This window comes from Ammospiza caudacuta, chromosome 33, assembly GCF_027887145.1.
Source record: "Ammospiza caudacuta isolate bAmmCau1 chromosome 33, bAmmCau1.pri, whole genome shotgun sequence".
Taxonomy (NCBI): domain Eukaryota; kingdom Metazoa; phylum Chordata; class Aves; order Passeriformes; family Passerellidae; genus Ammospiza; species Ammospiza caudacuta.
Genome location: NC_080625.1, coordinates 4,258,409 through 4,279,696, shown reverse-complemented (window position 1 = coordinate 4,279,696; position 21,288 = coordinate 4,258,409). Strand labels below are relative to the sequence as shown.

The following is a 21,288-nucleotide window of genomic DNA, read 5'->3' as shown; positions in this document are numbered from 1 at the left end:
TTCCTAGCATGGATCAGAAGGAAAAATGGATCACCAGGGCTCTTCCCAACATGGATCCTCCAACTATGGATGAAGTTAGGGCAGTGCACAAAAGTCCTCCTGCACTGGGGCATTGGCAGAGCTTCCCTTACAGGTGCATCCATTGGTGTCTGGTTAAGACAGAGATCTGGGTGAAGCTTTTCCCACTCTGGGGACACTCATAGGGCCTCTCCCTCTCCCCAGTGGGGATGCGCTGGTGCCTGATGAGGTGGGAGTTGTGCTTGAAGCCCTTCCCGCACTCAGGGCAGCGCAAGGGCCTCTCATCCGTGTGAATCCGCTTATGCCAGACAAGACTGGAGCTGCTCTGAAACCTCTTCTGACACTGAGGACACTCGTAGGACCTCTCCCCCGTGTAGATGCATTGGTGTATGACAAGGGCAGAGCTGGAGCTGAAGCCCTTCACACATTCCCCACACTCATAGGGCCATTCCCCAGAGTGGATCCTCTGGCTGATCAGGGTGCTGCTCTGCCTAAAGCTCTTCCCACACTCCAAGCACTTGTGGGGCTTCTGCCCATCATGAAGCTGCCCATGGACTACCAGCTCCGAGTTCTGGCTGAAGCTCTGTTCACCTTCCTGGCTCAGTGTGGCTCTTTCCTCCTCAGAGAACCCTGGGTTGGGTTTGGAGCCCCTCCTCCTCATGGGGGATCTCCAGGGCTTTTCCTCCCCATTGGATTCTTTTCCCATGGAGCCACTCAAACTGGCCTCTTCCATGAGGTTGTGCTGTGGGGATTTGTTGTCCCTGATCTTGATCCTCAGTTCCTTCTCTGGTAGAGGAAGGACAAGCACAGGATGGGATTTCCCTCCGTGCAAGACGGAAGGGGAAGGAGATCCCCCCAGTGCATCCCCGGCAGGATGGCGTTGGCAGCGGGGTTGTCCTGCAGCGAGGGGATTTTCTGGGCTGGGAGATGTAGCAGGAGAGAGGGGGAAAGGGGCACTGACTTCCTTCACACCTGCCTGGGTGTCCTGAGGCATTCTCATCTTCCTTGAGGTGTCTTCTGCCATCTGGCCAAGTTTTAGGAATGGGATATTCCTAAAACAAGGAAGGAAAACAAGGGTTGAGCACAATGAGCTTTGTACTGATTTAAAAACAAACCTGGGGAAGAGTCTAAGACAGAATTCCAATTCAGTAACAAAATAAGGATCAAGGCAATGATACAGAAACACTGCCTTAAACTGACAGAGTCAAGATATAACCTGACACCCTGTTGTTCAGGGTGGTGGCAGCAGTCCCAGTAAATGGTGGCTGCAGTCCTGTTGGAGAGATGAACACAACTCTGTCGAAGCAGTGATCCTGTAGAAGGGTCTGGTCTTCCTCTGGATGTCCAGTGGTGGCTAGGGAGTTCTTGTCCTCTGGGAATTCAGTAGGCAAACTGCTCCTGGTGTAGCAAAGTGTCAGCTTATATCCAGGTAGGAATGCTTGGATCCTCCCCCTGGGCGGAGCATCCCACAATGGGAGGATGGAATTTTATCAGTTCTGCAGTGACACTCAATGGCCCATTCACAGGAGATATCTCCCCTGGAGGGCATTATCAGGGCTGAGTCATGGAAGAGATAAAGAACACTGCCCCACCTGTTTCTAAGAGTTGCTGAAGTTGGGGATTGAAAACATGCATTTGGTTACATCTTGCATGGCAACTGAAACAGTGGGGTAATCCCTGCTCAGGGGGTGAACACCACCCCCCTTACCCAAACTGGCTCAGCTGTAAAACCCCCACCCTGAAAAGGCCACACACACAGGGGACAGTGTCACACTTGGCCCCCTCCAGGGGAAGTCTGTTTCACAGGCTGGGGGACTTTGCCAAATGGTAGAATAATTTTTCTCTTTGTCCCTGTCACCTTTGTGACAGCTACACATAGCTTCCCCTTTCTTTTCATAATCCGTATTGGGCCTATTTTCCACTTTTCTTTTTTTAGAATGTGCCAGCAGCTGAGCTGGAGTTGTGCAGGACCAAAGGAATTTGGATTTGCCACAAAATAGCTTCTATTGTAAGTTTATAAAATTTTGGGATTTATTTGCCTTTTCATCACAAGTGACTTGTTGGAAGAGTAAATTCAAGGCATTTTATCTAGGGTCAATTTTGATTTCGGACAAGGAAAAACATTACTTCTTCTGGTGCCCAGAGTATGCTTGTGAAGCCTCTGTTCCTCTTGCCCTGGGAGATGCTTGGGGGGGCTTTTCCCTGTCCCTGTCACCCCAGGCCATTCCCCAGGGGGTCTCCATCATTCTCACCCCAGGGAATGCCTGGGGGGTTCTCCCTCCCTCTCACCCCTGTGCCAGGGGGTACTCAGGGCAGTCTCTGTCCCTCTCAGCCCAGGAGATGCTTGGGGGTCTCTGTCCCCTCACCCTGGGGATGCTCGGGGGGTCTCCATCCCTCTGGCCTCAGGCAATGCCTGTGCAGGGCTGGGGACCAGGGACTCTGTGTCCCTCTCACCACTGAGGGTGCTCAGGGCTGGAGGAGCTCTCCGACCTTCTCACACCTGGGGAGGCCGGGGGGGTCTCTGTCCCTCTCAGCCCTGCTGTGACCCCACCCAAACATCATCGGGGTCAGAGGGACAGAGACACCCCCAAACCCCCAGAAGGGCTGAGCCTGGGATTTGGTTTCGGGCTGAGGATTTAGGAAGGGGCTGGAATTGGGGCTGGGCTTGGAGTTGGGGCTGAGATTTGGATTAGCGCTGGGATTGGGGTTAAGGCTAGACATGGGATTAACTATCGGGCTGGGGTTGGGATTGGGTCTTGGAATAGACGAGTCTGAAACTGGGATGAGAATAAATACAGAACTGACTGTGTCTAAACATGGAGTGAGATTGATACCAGGATCACTGCCAGGTTTGGGATTGAGCTCACCCAGAGTGGGACAGAGGGGATGTTACGGTGGGAAGGTTTGGGGAAAATCCTGGTTTGGGGAAAAACAAGGTGTGAATGCCTTGGGTTGGGCATTCCTCCCACCCACGTCCATTTCTAGAAGTCACCTGATGTCCCAAAATCAAGAGTAATTAAAAAAAAACCACCAGGAGTTTCCCATTTCCAGTCTCATCCCTCTTGGGTTATGGTTGGTCCCCCATCTCAAGGCTGGTGGGGATCTCATGGGTCCTAGGGATCCCCCCTCTCCAGGGTCCTGCTTTTGGTTTCTGGGAGGTTCTGGGGTCCCAAGGTCCCCCTCTCCAGCCTCCCCTCAATCCAGCCACTTGGGGTTCCCCCTTCTTTCTACCACCCTGTCCTGGATTAGCCCAAATTAGGTCGAAACCCTCCAAAAGGTGTTTCCTCTACAATGCTGATTCAGCAGCCCCACCCTCAGCCAGTTTGGGAAAATATTTCCTTAGAGGAAAGTGGAAAAAAAAGTTACTTTACATGCAAAGCATTTACCAGCACAAAAATTGAACAATATTAAGCAATAAAACCTCTTGCTGCTCCAAAATAGATGACAAACTCCGGAAGTTCCTCCTTGGGTTGTAGCTCCCCACACTCAGCGTCTTATCAGTGTCTTATCAGTCTCTTATCAGTCTCTTTTCAGTCCCTCCAGCACTGGAAATGCTGTGGCCCAGGCTCAGCCAGGTGGGCCACAGGTGCGAGCTGCTGGAGGTGTTCTGGCTGTTCAGTGCAGAGCAGATTTAAACAGCTCCAAAGAAAAAGAAAAACCACAGTCCAGGGAACTTCTCTGCCTCAGCAAGCTACAAACGAACTAAAAGCAAAGGACAGCTCTGTCCTGCTCTCTGTCCATCCAGCAGCTGGAATGTAGAGGAATGCAGTGTATGAAAACAAACTGCAGCTTCTTCCTCCTCCCCTTTGCTCTCAGAACCAGCCTTAAAGGTGCAGAACTCATTTCTGGGCTAAACAGACCGATGGGGGTACGAGCATCACGAAGTCACCCCAGGACACCCCTGTCAGGGTCAGGGGTCCCGTCCCCGCCTCATCTCCGGGCTGCCGGGGGTCCCCCAGCTCCGGTATCGCCCCTTCCCCTCTCCCCGCCCCGGGGGTCCCCCGTTCCACAGCCCCGGCTCTCACGGGGATCCCCAAAACCAATGTCCCGCCCCGTCGGTACCGGGCCATCCCCACGTGGACCCCCGGGACCCTTCCGAGGGGCGATCGCGGCTCCTCTCCCCCCGAAAAAGCTCCTCTCAGGAAGCCCGGAGATACCCGGGGCTCGAGTCCGGGATCTGCCGGCTCCGAACACTCTCCAAAAAACCCTCCCGGAGACCCCTGGCTGGAGCCGGGGCGAGCTCGGCCTCCGCCCTCCCCTGCGGCTCGGGGCTGGGGGCGATGCTCCCGGGGCAGGGGGTGCTGCCGGCTCGGCGTGCGGGCGCTGCGAGCGCCGCGATTCTCCCGCTCCTGCTCCTGCTCCTCCTCTCCCTCCTCTTCCTCCCGCATTTCCTCCGCTCCCAGCCCGGACCCCCCTGTCCCACCGCTCTGCCCCGCGGCCCCGCAGCCCCGGCTGCTGGGTGGGGGAGCCCCCGATCGGCCCCAGGGCTGGGCAGGGGCTCGGGGACCCCCCCGGGGCGGATCCGTCCCCCCGGCCCGAGCCCCAAATTCCGCTCCGGGGCCGCCGGGCTCTGCGGGCCAGCCTGGCAACCGGTGAGTCATCCGCGAGAAAGGCTCTGGTTGGCTGGAAATTGTTTACCGCGTCCTCTGATTGGCTGGAATTGTAAAAGGCACTACTCCCTGCGGGTGTTCCTGGGAGCTGCGGAGTCCGGGCGGGAGCCTTTTCCTGTTTCTTTCTGTTCTCTGAGACCTCTTTCCTATTTCTTTCTCTCTTTGAGACCTCTTCCCGCTTTCTTTCTCTCCCTTTATCCTCCCCATTTCTTGTTCCGTTCAGTCCACGCTCAATAATCGTCGGTTGCTGTCCCACGCTCTCATTCGCTCCTTCAGTGCGGCAGAGGCGTCTCTCCCACACGGGGTCGTAATCCATGGACAGGGTCCCTTCCCACCCCAGTCCCTGGAAAATGTCCATCAAAGCCAGCTTTGCTGTGTGCTCTGGGAGCCCACAGAGCTGCTGGATCTTCTCCCCTTGGGAGAGAAGCTCCTTGGGAGGCACGGCAGGAGCAGCACCCTGAGAGTCTCGGGAATGCCCCTCTGGGATCCACGGCACACACTGCCAGGGTCTGGAATTCCAGTTCTCAGCTATGAAAAGATGTTCCTGCCCTTGAGGGCAAAGCTGTCAAGAAGGAGCCAAAAGCCAAGTGGAGCAAGATCTTACAGTGGCATTTCACTGCGAGCCTTCATAACTTCCCCCATGGTTGTTGTAGCTCCTGAATTGGGAATTAAATCTGGGCACGGTCTTTGGTGTGAGCATCCCTGGGTCAAGGGAGACACTGAGAGAGAAACAGAGCAGACAAAGAGAGGCAGGAGAGAAAAGAGGGCACAAACACAGTCAGCTGAGAAGGTGGCACTCTGAAAACAGACCAGAACTGACTGAAAAGGAATAGAACAGAAAGGAATAATTTTGCACCTTTTATTTACTATCACAATACAATTTCTTCCCCTTCTCACAAACATCTTGCCAGTGTCATTCAGCAGGGCTGTCAGAAAGTCCCTCATTCTGGGTGGATGTTCCAGGCTGCAGCCACAAGGAAAGAGGAATGGGGATTTTCCTGCTCCTGGGGAGTTTGACATCCTCAGCTGAGGAGAGGAGGAGGCACCAAAAGAAAAGGGCAGCTGGGCTTCACCCTTCCACAGGAAAAACTGGGCGGGGGAATCTCTCATCCTGTCTGCAGCTGCTCCCACAGGGATGTGAGGGCCGATCCCAGAGCCCCAGTGGTCACAGTCAGGGCTGCCCTCAGGGAATGCTTGCCTGGTACTGAGGGGCAGTATGGGAGCACCTGGATCTTGGGGCACCCAGCTGCTCCCCATGTTTGGAGGTGCCTGAGGAGGGCTGGGACAACGCCAGGGACATCCTGCAGTGACATCCCCCCTGTCCTGCCCTGGGTGAGCTCAGTCCCAAACCTGACCTTGATCCTGGTCTCAATCTCACTCCATGTTTAGACACACTTACAGTTCTGTATTTAATCTCATCCCAGTGCCAGACTTGTCTAGCCCTAGACCCAATCCCAACCCCAGCCCTAAAGCTAATCCCATGTCTAGCCTTAACCCCAATCCCAGCGCTAATCCAAATCTCAGCCCCAACTCCAAGCCCCGCCCCAATTCCAGCCCCTTCCTAAATCCTCAGCCCGAAACCAAATCCCAGGCTCAGCCCTTCTGGGGGTTTGGGGGTGTCTCTGTCCCTCTGACCCCGATGATGTTTGGGTGGGGTCACAGCAGGGCTGAGAGGGACAGAGACCCCCCGGCCTCCCCAGGTGTGAGGTCAGAGAGCCCCCCTAGCCCCGAGCACCCTCAGTGGTGAGAGGGACACAGAGCCCCTGGTGCCCAGCCCTGCACAGGCATTGCCTGAGGCCAGAGGGATGGAGACCCACTGAGCATCCCCAGGGTGAGGGGACAGAGACCCCCAAGCATCTCCTGGGCTGAGAGGGACAGAGACTGCCCTGAGCACCCCCTGGCACAGGGGTGAGAGGGAGGGAGACCCTCCAGGCATTCTCTGGGGTGAGAATGATGGAGACCCCCTGGGGAATGGCCTGGGGTGACAGGGACAGGGACAAGCCCCCCAAACCCCTGCCAAGCATCCCCCAGGGCAAGAGGCACAGAGACCCCTTGAGCATCCCCTGGGCACTGGACAAAATAATTTGGCAGAAATCAAACTTGACTCTGCATAAATCACTTTGATGAATATTTGATTTTCCCACAAGTCAGATGTGATGAAAATGCAAACAAATCCCGAACATTAATAAACTGTCAGTACAAGCAATTTTGTGGCAATTCCAAGTTCTACTGGTTCCTGCACAGCTCCAGCTCAGCTGCTAGCACATTCTGATAAAAGTGTAAATTCAGCCCAAGACAGATATCATTAAAAGGAAAGTAAACTCTTTGTAGCTGTCACAAAGGCGACAGGGATGAAGAGAAAAATGATTCTCACATTTCGCAAAGCACTCAAGCCTGGGAATTCAGGAGTTATTTGGGAATTTAGCTACTTGAGCTGAGCTTCTTGTAGGACTTTTAGCAGCCTTGTGTTCCTCACCATGGGGTGAATGAACCTTGTCAGTCTCGCTGGTATCATTTGCTCCCTTTCCTCCTGTGATTTTAAAAAACATTTCAAGGAAGGATGTTGCAGACATTTTTTCATAAAATCCTCTCTTTTAGGATTTGTCCTTTCTGGGAAGCTGAGGCCCCAGAAGAAAAATGCAAACAATAATTATCTGCTGATGTGGAATGTAACAGGAGCATCTGTGATTGGTCTTCTGGGAATGTTTGGATTTGCTGACCACTCACAGGAGAGTTGGTCCTTGCTTTCTGCTGGACACAGAACTTTGTTATTCATTCTCTTCTTCCTATTCTTAGCTTAGCAAGCCTCTGCAACTTTTCTCTTTATTCCTTTTAGTATATTTATAATGTATTATATATCATATATCAATAAATCCAGCCTTCTGATCATGAACCAAGATTCTCGTCCACTTCTCTCACTCTGAAGACCTTCATCAGGTCGCTGTAATAGAAGGACAACAAAATATTTTCTTTACACTCCAGGCCCACAAAGGCGATTTACCTCATCAGTTCTCCCATAAGTCACTCAGAGGAAGCTGCAGCCCAGTTTCAAGGAGTTCCTCCAGAGAGAACCACAACCTCCTCAGAGGAGGGAACCATGCTGTTGTCAAAGGCACTTGGGGTCAGAGAACAGTGCCTAAACTCACTGTGCCAAAATAATTTCACAGTCTGGTGAGTCTGGTTAAGAAAAGTGTTAGAGAGATTCCTCTGCCCAAATTAAGGTGATAATGAGACCGAACCCAAAATGAATTTTATTGAACAGTAAATGGGATAGAAAAGGGGGGACAGGAAGGGAATGACAGGAAAAAGAGCCCTCCCCTGGGGCAGGGTAAGTGTGATATTGTCCCCTGTATGCGTGGCATTCCCAGGGTGGGGGTTTTACACCTGAGCCAGTTTGGGTAAGGGGGGTGGTGTTCACCCCCTGAGCAGGGATTACCCCACTGTTTCAGTTGCCATGCAAGATGTAACCAAATGCATGTTTTCAATCCCCAACTTCAGCAACTCTTAGAAACAGGTGGGGCAGTGTTCTTTATCTCTTCCATGACTCAGCCCTGATAATGCCCTCCAGGGGAGATATCTCCTGTGAATGGGCCATTGAGTGTCACTGCAGAACTGATAAAATTCCATCCTCCCATTGTGGGATGCTCCGCCCAGGGGGAGGATCCAAGCATTCCTACCTGGATATAAGCTGACACTTTGCTACACCAGGAGCAGTTTGCCTACTGCATTCCCAGAGGACAAGAACTCCATAACCACCACCGGACATCCAGAGGAAGACCAGACCCTTCTACAGGATCACTGCTTTGTCAGAGTTGTGTTCATCTCTCCAACAGGACTGCAGCCACCATTTACTGGGACTGCTGCCACCACCCTGAACAACAGGGTGTCAGGTTATATCCTGACTCTGTCAGTTTAAGGCAGTGTTTCTGTATCATTGCCTTGATCTTCATTTCTTTTAAATTGTAATTCTGGTTTAGACCCTCCCCAGGTTTGCCTTCAAACCTGTACAAAAGACAATGTGCGCACCCTTTGTTTTCTTCCCAGAACAGGATTTCCCATTTCCAAACCTTGATTGGATGGAGAAGGAGGCTGTGAGGAAGAGGAAGGATCCCCGGGACACCCAGATAGGTGACGAGGAAGTCAGTTCCTATTTCCCCCTCTCTCCTGCTCTATCTCCCAGCCCAGCACAGCCCCCAGCTGCAGGACAACCCTGCTGCCAACGCCATCCTGCCGGGGATGCCCTGGGGGAATCTCCTTCCCCTTCCCTCTGGCATGGAGGCAAATCCCATCCTGTCCTTGTCCTTCCTTCCCCAGGGAAGGAACTGAGGATGGAGACCAGGGAGGAAAAATCTGCATGGCAGAACCTCGTGGAAGAGGCCGCTTTGAGTGATTCTAACGCACAGGAATCCAACAGGGAAGAAAAACCTCAGACATCCCCCATGAGGAGGGGCTCCAATCCCAGCCCAGGGTGCTCTGAAGAAGAAAGAGCCACCCTGAGCCAGGAAGGTGGGCAGACCTTCAGCCAGAGTTCAGAGCTGGTGGTCCATGAGCAGCTTCATGATGGGGAGAAGCCCCACAAGTGCTTGCAGTGTGGGAAGAGCTTTAGGCGGAGCTCCCACCTGATCAGCCACCAGATGATCCACACTGGGGAATGGCCCTACAAGTGTGGGGAGTGTGGGAAGGGCTTCAGCTACAGATCCAACCTTGTGACCCACCAACGCATCCACACTGGGGAGAAGCCCTACGAGTGTCCCCAGTGTCAGAAGAGGTTTCAGAGCAGCTCTAATCTCCTCCAGCACCAGCGGATTCACACTGAGGAGAGGCCCTTCCTCTGCCCTGAGTGCGGGAAGGGCTTCAAGTACAAGTCCGACCTCATCAAGCACCGGCGCATCCACACTGGGGAGAGGCCCTACCAGTGCGCCACATGTGGGAAGAGCTTCACCACCAGCTCTCACTTGACCAGACACCAACGGAGCCACCAGTAAGGGATCCCTGCAAATGCCACAAATGCAGGAACAGCTTCATCCACCACTCCAGCTTCATCCCCCATGGGAGAACCCACATTGGGAAGAGCCCTGCTGATCCATGTTCCCCATGATCCATGCTGGGAAGACACCAGTCCCTTTCCCTGCCCCTACCAGTGTCATGATGTGGCATTGAAAAACATGAAGGTCTTATCATGGCTGTGTCATTACATTCACTCCCACCTCAGAGAATTTCCAGGTGCAGAAAAGGGACACTCTCTCTCTCTCTCCCTGAGAAGAAGGGTGTCCTTTCCAAACAGGGGAAATTGTGGCCAGGAATACCCAGTGAGTTGTGTTTTAGTTTTCCCAGTAAACTGTTTCATTTATCCCTTCTGTTATCAATATTGTTTCAGTTCTGTTTGTCCCTTATCTTGTTCCTGTTCCTAATAAATTGTTCTTATCCTGTCAGTTTCTCAGCTGTTTAGGTGACCTGGAAAGGCCCGGGGTGGCCTTGGACAACCCGCGCTTCAAAGGATGAGAAGAGGCTCCAGATCTTGTCTCGGTCTCGGTGTTTATTAATTGTTTATCTAAAAGATTTTCTCTTGGCCCGACAAAGGTCTGCACAGCAGCCAGCCATGAGCACACTGAGCGCCCCCGGGGCGGTCACCTATCTTTATACTCAAAGTTACGTATACAATATTTATCATTTTTCCCCAATACCTTTTACCCTTATTAACCAATGCACTTTTAGTAATAACCAATCCCAAAGTGCCAACATCACCACAGAAGATGGAGGCCAAGAAGAAGAAGAAGAAGAAGAAGAAGAGGACACGCCCCAATTCCTCCATCTTACTTCTTTAGACCCCCCTGTACAGAAATCCTAAACCCTGTGTCTTACACTCTAATTAACTTATCCCTTCACCATTTACCCCAGTGAAATCCTCCTATCCCCATACAGGTGTCGTCTCCTGTGTAGGATCAAAGTCTAGCCACCAGACACTTCTGGCAACATTCCAGGACTCCCGAGAGCCCCAAGGGTGGTCTCGGTCCCTCTGCACCTCAGTCCTGAGGTGCTGAGATCCCACATTATCCCAGCCTGGGATCTTTGCCTTTGTGCTTTCCATGGGAGGCGGGAGGGCAGTGAGGGCAGCGCGGTTTTAGCGGGGTCAGGAAATTGGGGAATCCCTTTCCTGAACCCCGGCCCATGGAAACCAGCATCCCAGCTGGTCCCAGCCCTGGCGGCCATGCCAACAGCCTTTGGAGTGGTCCTTGGCTGGGGCTGTGGGAACCTCTTCCCTCTGGTGCCCAGGGACAGGAGTGGAGGGAATGGCTGCAGCTGAGTCGGGGCAGGCTCCGGTTGGATGTCAGGAAAAGGTTTTTGCCCAGAAGCTGCTGGGGCCCTGCCCAGGCTCCCCAGGGAAGGGTCCCAGCTCCAGGGCTCTCTGAGCTTCAGCAGCGTTTGGACAGAGCTGCCAGGCCCAAGCCCAGGCTGGCATTGTTGGGGTGTCCTTTGCAGGGCCAGCAGTTGGACTGGAGGATCCTGATGGGTCCCTCCCAGCTCAGCCAGTTCTGTGATTCTGGGATCCCATGAGCCTGGGGATGGGGCTGCCAATGGTTGCCATGGCAACGGGCTGTGGCCTGAGCTGGTGTCCATGGCAACCATCCCTGGCATGGGGTATCCATGGAGCTGCCAAGGGACTGGCCATAGCAACAGGGGGCTGCTGATGGTTGCCATGGAAACTGACCATAGCAACAGGGGGCTGCTGATGGTTGCCATGGAAACTGACCATAGCAAAAGGGGGCTGCTGATGGTTGCCTGCTTAAGATCAGATTTGTCACAGGCCCTCAGAGGGGTTCCAGGGGGACTTTCCAAGAGTCTCCAGACTGTTCCAGAGCTGGATTGTCACAGGCACAGACAGGGGCTCCATGGAGACCTCCCAGGGCTTTCTGGGGTTGGTAAAGAGCCCTGGGGTCAGAGGCAGTCTCAGCCATTCCATGGTGACATCCCAGGGGACCTTGGGCTGCAAAGGCACCGATCTGTCACAGGCACTCACGGGGGCTCCACGGTGACATCCCAGGAGTCCCCAGGCTGCCAAAGACCCAGGATGTCTCAGACACTCACAGGGGTTCCTGTCATGGGCAGATATATTTATATAAATATGTATTCTCTATTATGGTAATGATTAGACAAACTTGCCTTAATCAGACATATTTATGCCAGGATGTAAGAGACGTAAAATATATTATTCAGAGCACTAGGAAATTATTGCAAAGCAACTGTATTAAGCAAAACCTGTAATTAAGCAGAGATTGATGTCACTCCCCTAGACCAATGACCATGGGCAATTCCCTTTGGCTCAGCCTGGAGCAGTGACCTTGAGGGTTTCCCCACCACTGGGAGGAATCCCCACACCCCTCAAGAAGGGAAATGTCAGGAGATGCTGCCATTAAAATATGGGATGGGGCTTTTCTCGTCTGAGGTGCTGCCCTGTCAGTGAGATGTGCCCAGGCTGGGCCAGCTCAGCAGCGCTGCAGAAGCTCTCAGTGGTGTCACTTGGTTGTTCCTTTCTCTGGGGATTTTTCCAGCTCTGCCACAGCTTCAGCTCCCTCTGAGGATGTTGAACTTTGAGATGGAGGAGTCAGGCTGGTTTCAGCATTATTCACCCCAAAAACAGTGAGACACCCCTCCTTCATTTCCCACTGGGGGCTTTGCAAACAGGACCTTGTCGGAGTTGTTGGAGCCCATTGCAGGCAGAGCCTCCTGCTCCAGCTGGAACTGCCTTTCCTGTGCCATCAGCAGGGCAGGTCCCACTGCAGGAAAAGCCCCAGGCCAGCCCCAGCACAGGGAAGGGCTCGGGCACAAGGGCAGAGTGCCGTGCTGGGAGCTGTGCCAGGGAGAGCCTGAGGCACCAAAGGCACCTTGGCAGCAGCAGCTGCTTGCAGGCCATGGCCATAAGCCTCCCTTGGCAGCCCGGCCTGGTGGCCACTACTGCAGAGCTGCTGCCTCAGGGCTCATTCCTGGCTGGGCTCTGAAAAGCCACTTCTGCCCCAGGAGCCTGACTGGGAAGCCACTGGCCCCAGCACCTTGGGGACAAGATATTGATGACAAAACTCTTCATGCCCGCAGAGCCAAGACAGGGGCAGAGGAAAGGAGAGAGCCAGGCCCAGGGGACAGGGCTGCCATGGTGATGGCTGTGAGGTCACTGCCCCTGCAGCAGCCTGGCTGCCCTCAGCAGACATTCTGGCCAGAAGCCTTGTGAGGGCACCCAGCATATCAGAGAACCCACAATGCAGGAATTCTGTCACTGGAGATGAGAGGGTTTCAATGGGCAATGCTGCACAAAGCTCCTGCTCTTGGACAATTCCTGGGATGGGGAATCCACTTCTCTGGAAAATTGGTTGCAGTTTCCTGCCACTTTCTTAATTGTAAAATATTTCCTCCTTCTAACAAATGTTAATTTGTCCCCATTCAGTTTAAAGATACTGACCCGTTTTCTGTCACTGTAGGATTTAGGAGAAAATAACTTCGAAAGCTATTTTTCCCTTTTCACAGACCTTGGAGAGGACTCAAAAATCTCCCAGAATGGGGTTTGGAGGCCTCATCACAAAACCAGCAGGCAGAGTCTGCGGCCTCTGTGGTCAGTGGTGTAGAGACTGAGGACTGAAAGGGAATAGCCTGGGAGGGATGGATGGGTGGTTTCAGAGAGGCTGGAGCTTTTCTTCACAGTATGAATAAGCCTGAAGAAGACCTAATAGCACCAAGTGCAGCTTGGGAGGTGCAGACTGAACACCAGCAGAAAGGAATTTCCCTGTCAGAGCAGGGCTGTGGTACAGCACATCCCCAGAAGCAGCCTGGAGCAGCCCAAGGCTCTGTGTGGGCAGGCAGAGGCAGGCAGGAGGCAGAGCTGTCAGCAAAGGAAGGGCCCAGACACGTGGGGCAGCCAGGGATGCCGACAGCCTGCAGGGACAGAGGCGCAGGTTTGCTCAGCAGCAGAAACACCTTTCCATCGCTTGTCCCCAGCTGTCATAACTGCCACCAGTGTTCTGCTCTACCTGGAACCTGGGGACACTTTCTCAGTCCTGTCCCTCAGATGGATCTATTTAAAGTATGAGAAACTTCAGTGTTTCACCCTCTTTTTGAGTCCCTGAGAAGGTTTTTTGAGCACACTCCGAGGGACTGAGTCTGATGCAAAGAGCAGCAAAGCTGCTCATTAAAGTCCCTGTGCTGTGTCTGTGCTGCTGAGCTGGGCCGGGCTCCTGGCCCAGAGGCAGCTCCTGGCAAGGGCAGCGTTGCAGAGAGACAGCTCTGGCCAGGAGCAGCTCCTGTGCACAGCCCAGCAGGGCTGGGGCACTGCCAGGGCCCCTCAGGGACACCAGCAGGGCACAGACAGAGCTCACAAGGGCTCAGCACTGGCAGGGGCTGTGGCATGTCCCCGAGGGGGCTGTGTCACAGCAGTACCTCTGGGGCTGTGTCACAGAGCCACAGAGCAGCTGGGATGTCAGCAAGGGGCTGTGGGACAGTACAGAGTGGGCTATGTGAGGTCACAGATTGGGCTGTGACATCGCAAAATTTGTTGTGTGGAGTCACTGAGCAGCTACAGCGTCATAGAGGGGACTTTGTGACATCACAGAACAGGCTGTGAGATCATGGCATGGCTGCATGACATCATAGAGCTGGCAGTGAGCTGTGACCTTACAGAGTGTCAGTATGACATCACAGAGAGGGTTTTGTGACATCACTGAGGGGGGTTGTTACATCACAGAGCTGGCTGTGACATCATAGAGTAGGGTGTGAGGCCATAGAGCAGATCCTGCCATCATAGAAGGTGGCTCTGTGACATCAGGGAGTGGGCTGTGACAACACTGGGTGGCTGTGTAACATCATAGAACAGGCTGTGACATCACAGTAGAGATTGTGAAATCATAGAGTAACTTTCTGACATCACAGAGACTTCTGTGACATCACAGAGCAGCTGTATCACATCATAGCGTGGCATCTCAGAGTTGGCTCTGGGACATCACAGGGGCAGTGTGACATCACAGGGGCAGTGTGACATCATAGGGATCTGTGTGACATCACAGGGGCAGTGTGACATCACGGGGGCTCTGGGACATCACAGGAGCTGTGTGACATCACGGGGGCACGGTGACATCACAGGGCCTGTGTGACATCACAGGGCCTGTGTGAGGTCCCTGGGGAGGTCACTCTGCCCCGGCCCCCCTCACAGTTCCCCCAGAGCAGTCCAACCCTGCTCGTGCACAGCGGGTCCCCTGTCCCCCAGGGTCCCCCCGCCCCCGGCCCCGCAGCCTCCCCCAGAGGATGTTCCACGAGATCGACTCCAGAGCCTGACACGGGGACGGGGGGCCAGGGCCCTGGGGGTGGCACAGGGGGACAGGGACCCCCCGGCAGCGTCCCCATGTCCCCCAGGGCCAGAGCCTGGGCCAGGGCTCCTTCACCCTGTTACCAACGAGGCCTTGAGAGCGCTGAAGAAATCCCCAGCAAGGGAGCAGCAATAACCAGACTGAATATAAAGGGACAGCAGCACAAAGTTCCTTGGCAAGAGTCACTCTGCTCCTGACTGGACACTTCAGGCACACCAAGGAAACAAAGCAACAACAAAACCAAACAGAATCCAAACAATCAAACCAGAAATTTACTGAGAAATGGGGCTTTCATTCCTAAGGAAAAGAACTGTCCTTCTTATCCCGGTGCCCATGGCCAGAATTGGGATTTCACCTCCAGTATTCCCTATTGTGACAGAGTGGAGGAATTTCTTGTCTCAAGACATTTCATGTGTGGGGAGTGTTGCAGTGTGTTGCAATTTCCTGTTTTAAACTTCCCAGCCCCTTCCCAGGTGTGGCAATATCTCTCTTCCCCTTCCCCCTTGCCCCCTGCGGGGCTGTCAGTCAGTCTTAGCATTCCAGCAAGGCCATCATGTGGTTGGTCAGGTTCAAAAGATGCCCCTGTGCCCAGAGGTCATTGGTCTGTCTGGGTGTCATCGTTGCCTGAGACCCTGCCCCTCCCACCTGGTTGGTGGCTCAGCTGTCCCTTCCCTCCCCCTCCCCCCGGAGCTTAAAAAGTCACTCAGGCCTTGCGGTCGGGATTCTGTTGGTGCTGTTACCTAAGATTCAGATGTCTGTGTCCATGGAATAAACTCTTGATATTAACCCTCCAGCAGAATCTCTCTCCTTTTCCTCCTCACCTTAGCTTGAAGCCTTCTCACCTGAGGCAAACTGAGTTTCCACAAGCCGGGACTTGTTTTGGTGCTCAGCTGCACCATCCAGCCAGCCAAAAGTGTCTCTGAGGTGAAACACCACAGTTGCCGCCTTTGGCCCAGGAGCAGGGATCAGAGGAGCCATGGCACAATCTACCTGGTAATATTGGGATCTTATTCCAATAGGGGAGGAAGGGGCAGGTCCAGCCCTCCCCTGTCCTGTAAGCCCAGCCCTGCCCTGCCCTGGAACCCCAGTCCCCCCAGAGCCTCTATCCCAGCCCAGCAGTGTCTGCCAGTCCCTGGCACAGTACAGGCAATGCTCCACAGCCACCTCTGCAGCCCCAGCCCAGCTCCTGAGGGACCAAATGACCCACAGTCCCACCTGGGGGAAGGGCCCAGGAAGACCAAGGGGTATTGAAGGCTGACCACAAGGCAAGCACATATCTTGACCCTACCTCCTCTTGGAATTTCCATCTGAACGCTACTGGAATCCAGGAGTTGGTACCTCTGTGTATGCTCCTCTGTATCCTTTTTGCCTCTCTCTCTTTCAGTCCTTTTCTTCTATTTTGGTCCTTTTGCAAATTTGAGTCATGTAAAATTCAAATAGCTTAGAGTTTGTGAAGTTGAATGGGCCAAGTCAGTGCTTTAACAAGTGTTCTGTGTTGATTGAATGTCATATTAAATCTTTTGCCAAAAATTCTCTGATTATCTAAAGTTACCAGTAAAGACTGTTTTGTTGTTTTGAGCTCCTGAGGATCTCTTGTTGGTATTTCTCCGGAAGTCCAATTCAGAATAGAGAAACAATTGTAATTCCTTTTAAATATCTCCTTGACAGAGTTTTGTACTGGATGGGAGTCAGGGCTTGTCTGTCCTGCTTGGCACAGCCCAGGCAGGGCTTTCCCAGCCACATTCCACACTCCATTGCCCAGCTGGAGCCGCTGCTGCCTCTGAGTTGTGCTGCCCCAGCCCCAGGGATGCTCTCCTTGTCTGCCCATTCCCCCACGGTCTCTGGGCAGGGATGGCCTCAGTGGGGGCTGCTGACATCCTCAGCACCTTGGAGGCTGCTGCTGAATTTTCCTGCTCCATAGGCTTGTTCAGCCTTCAGCTCTTCAGTGCAGGAATTCAGTGTCCCAGGGCTCATTAGCATCGAGAACACCTTAACAAGCCAAATCTCTGGGGATAATTTGATTTAGGTGTTCAAATCAAATGTGTGGTTAATTAGTATGATTTCTGAAGCCAATTCAATGTGAATACACTGATTAAAAAAAAAAAAAAAGAGCAAGAAAATATTTTTTTAGGTCCTGTAATTTTTTTTTTACTAGTAATTCATTGAAATGTGCAATCTCCAATTGACATTGAATCCAAATACCTCCTCATGCAGTTTGACTGGGTATGAAAATCAGAACCTTTCATGGCTGACAATCAATCAGACTCTGTCCCTACCCCCACCCCACCATTTTCCCCATCCAAGGCTGGCACTCAGAGCAGCCTTGTGCAAATCTGAGCTCCCTCCAGCCCACACTGGACCTAGCCAACAGACCACAGTTGAACAGGATATAACTTAATAAAAATTACATCATTAAAATAACAATCACACAATAACAAACTCTTCCCTGAGCTATGTGCAAAGTCCCAGCATGTCTGATGAGTCCACTGTTCACAACTGATTTGCATACTAAAATTAATCTTTGACTAATGTGGTTCTGTGATAGATATAAACACAATTAAGTTCTTGTATCAGGATTCTTGTCCTGGACTGAGGACAGAACAGCTCAAACAATTCCTGATTTGCAAAGCTGTCAGTGGTGGATGGAGAAGGGAGGTCAGGCTGCTCTTGGTGTTGAGGAAATGCTGAAAGCAGCCTGACTCATTTCATCTCCTCATGCCCTGGCTGATCTCTCCTCTTTCCCCTCCTACCCATTGGCTTTGTCTCCCACCAGCCCCCTGGTGAAGAGCCTGGCTCTGTGTTCTCCATCCCCTCCTCGCTGGCACAGCCAGGCTGGCATGAGGAGCCCCTCAGCCCTCCCTGCTCCAGGCTGGACAAGCCCAGCTCCCTCAGCCTCTGCTCACAGCCCAGGGGCTCCAGCCCCACCTTGGAGGCCCTTCCCAGACCCTGCTCCAGCTGCCAGACATCTTTCCTGCCCTGGGCAACCCAACCCAAGCCACAGTGACCTGGATAATCCCTGTCCTTGATGTCCTGGTCACACAGCCCTGGCCCCTTGTCCCCTGTCAGGCTCTGGGGTGGATCCTGTGGAACATCCTTTGGTGGAGGCTGTGGCTCCAGGTGGGCCGGGGGGATCCCGGGGGACAGGGACCCTGCTGGGCATGAAGAGCATTGGACTTGTTGGGAGAAACTGTGAGGGGGAGCTGGGGCAGAGTGACCAACCCAGTGACCTGACACAGCCCTGCTGGGATGTCACACAGCCCCTCTGGGATGTCACAACCAACCCTGTTATGTCAGTCTGCTCTGGAATGTCAGATACCTGCCCTGTGATGTCACAGAGGCAGTCTATAATGGCTTTGTGATGACCTCACATAACCCACTCTTTGATGTCACAACCCATTCTTTGACCTCATGTTAGCAGATGAGAAATTGTCTCCATCAGGTGAGCTCACACCTGGAGCTTGTTCTCCAAAACCCCAGGCCTGTGGAAACTACACAATGCCCATTGTGTGGGAAGGGAACTGGAACTTCACCATCCTGAGTGTCCTGCCAGCTCAGCCAGGCCCACTGGAACATTGGGGTTAATGAGCACCAGGGACCACCAGAGACCCCCAGGACAGAAGAATACATGGGTAAAGGGGAGAGGATGATTTTGGGGAAATGATTACCATATGTGTGTTTAGTCCAGGGCAATCAATGAATATGCGTGCAAAATACAGAATATAAACAGAAACTTTCCTGTACTCAGCATGCACGGCTTTGGAAGAAGCTATCCCTGTGCATCCAGCTGAATAAAGAATGCTGCTTCTTTATGCTACATTGGTGTTAAGGAGTTTTCTGGTTTACTGAATTTTTGGTAACACTCCCACTTCCAAGGAAAGCTCTGTCTGCTGCTGTTCACAAACAGAGAAGGGCTGGTGGCAGATGTGGGGCTCGGAGGCTGCCTGGGGCACAGTGACCATGAAATAATCAAGTTTTTAATGTTCTGTGAAAGAAGGAGGGGCAGCAACAAAACTTCTGCACTGGAATTAGGAAGGGCAGACTTTGGCCTATTTAGGATGCTGATCTGGAGAGTACCAAATAAGGTCCTGATTTTTTAAGTGAAACAGCCCTTAAAAACAAAGGGATCCAGGAAGGATGGACACATTTCTAGAAAGTAATCTTAAGCGGGAAGGAGCAGCCTGTCCCAGTGTGGCAAAAGATGAGCTAGTGAGGAAAATTACTGGCCTGGCTGCCCATGGAGCTGTTGTGGGAACTCAGGGGCAAAAAGGACTGGCACGGCAGGAAGTTTTAAGGATGTTTTTAGGTTATCAGAAAGAACATTAGAGTGGTGAAAGCTCAATCAAAACTTAACCTGACCCATCCTTTAAAGAAAAAAAAAAGTTTGTATAAAAATTTTTTAGCAAAAGGAGGGCGAAGGAGAACCTCTACTCTTTATTGGATGCAGTGGAGAAGATAGTAAGTAAAGATAAGGAAATGGCTGAACTGCTTAACACCTTGTTTGTCTCAATTTTCAATATTAGGACAGGCTGTCCTCAGGACAAGTATTCTCCTGAGCTGGTAGATGGGCACAGGGAGCAGAACAGCCCCCTCTGTAATCCAGGAGGAATCAGTTGGTGACCTGCTTAGCCACTCAGATGGTCACAGGTGTATGGGATCGGATGGGATCCATCCCAGGGGGATGAGGGAGCTGGTGGATGAGCTCCCCAAGCTGCTCTCCATCATTTACCATCAGTCCTGGCTCAGCAGGGAGGTCCCAGAGCACTGGAGGTGCCAGTGTGAGCCCATCCCCAAGAAGGGCTGGAAGGAGGATCTGGGGAACTCCAGGCCTTGTCAGCCTGATCTGGGTGCCCGGCAAGGTTATGGAACAGATCATCTTGAGTGCCATCCCAGGGCACCCACAGGATGGCCGAGGGGTCAGAGCCAGCCAGCGTGGATTTAGGGGTGGCAGGTCCTACCTGACCAACCTGGTCTCCCTTTATGACCAGCTGACCCACCTGTGGATGAAGGAAAGGCTGTGGATGTGTCTATCTGGACTCCAGCAGAGCCTTTGACTCTGTCTCTAACAGCATTCCCTGGAAAAGCTGCAGCCCACAGCTTGGGCAGGTTCCCTCCTCGCTGGGAGATTTAAGGGCTGGCCGGAGGCTGGGCCCAGAGAGTGGTGGGCATGGTGCTGCACCCAGCTGGTGTCCAGGCACTGGTGCTGTCCCCCAGGGATCTGTGCTGGGCCCAGTCCTGTTTAATATCTTCACTGATGATCTGGCTGAGGGGATCGAGTCCACCATTCACAAATTGCAGATGACACCAAGCTGGGTGTGAGTGTGGATCTGCTGGAGGGCAGGACAAGAAGACACAGCCTTAAGCTGCACCAGGGGAGGTTCAGGCTGGACAATAAGAAGTTCTTCACAGAAAGGGTGAGTGGGCATTGGAATGGGCTGGCCGGGGGGAGGTGGCAGAGTCACTGTCCCTCTCCAGTGGCACTTAGTGGCATGGTCTGGGTGACAAGGCAGTATTATGGCATTGGTGGGATTGAATGATCCCAAAGGTCTTTTCCAGCCTATTTGATTCTGTCATTCTGTGATGACTGGGGGACACTGGGGCCATTGTGACACTGCAGGGCCGCATGGAACTAATAGGACCATGGTGACACCGTGCAGGCCCACAGAACCAGGGGTCCACTGTGGTGTTGTAGGGCCAAATGGAACCAGGGAGTGCATCGTGACACTCTGGGTCCTCATGGAACCACAGAGACCATTGTGACACTGCAGGGCCTTGTGTAACCAAGGATTTTCACCATTTTGACACTGCAAAACCAAAGAGAGCATTGGGGGACTCCAAAGCCCAGCAGAACCAAGGGGACATTGTGACACTGCAGGGCCTCATGGAACCAAGGGGACATTGTGACACTGCAGGATCCTGTGTAACCAAGGGACCACTGTGACACGATGGAGCCTCAAGGAATCTGCAAGAACATTGTGACACTGTGTGGCCTCGTGGAAACAAGGAGTCCATTGTGACACTGAAGAGAGTTGTAGAACCACAGAGACCATGGTGACAGTGTGGGACCTCATGTGACCATGGGACCATTGTGACACTCTGGGGCCCCATGGAACCAAGGGGCCACTGTGAAATTGCAACACCAATGAGAACATTGAGACACTGTGAAGCCCTATGGAACCAAGGAGTCTGTTGTCGTATTTTGGACCCCCATGAAACCAAGGAGACCATTGTTTCTCTGCATGGTCTCATGGATCCAAGGAGACCAGTGTTACAGTGCAGGGCCTGGAATATTCAAGAGGCCATTGTGACAATGAGGG

At 52.9% G+C, this 21,288-nt stretch overlaps 1 protein-coding gene across 1 annotated transcript in view; it reads left to right on the top strand.

The window, feature by feature from the left end:
- The first annotated feature begins 8,704 nt into the window (after nt 1-8,704).
- Nucleotides 8,705-21,288, top strand: part of LOC131570211 (zinc finger protein 239-like) — a 73,299-nt gene continuing 60,715 nt past the window's right edge. The window contains exons 1-2 of the mRNA XM_058822553.1: nt 8,705-8,767; nt 9,131-9,602. Coding sequence (XP_058678536.1) covers nt 8,705-8,767; nt 9,131-9,602 — 535 coding nt within the window. The remainder of the gene's footprint in view (nt 8,768-9,130; nt 9,603-21,288) is intronic.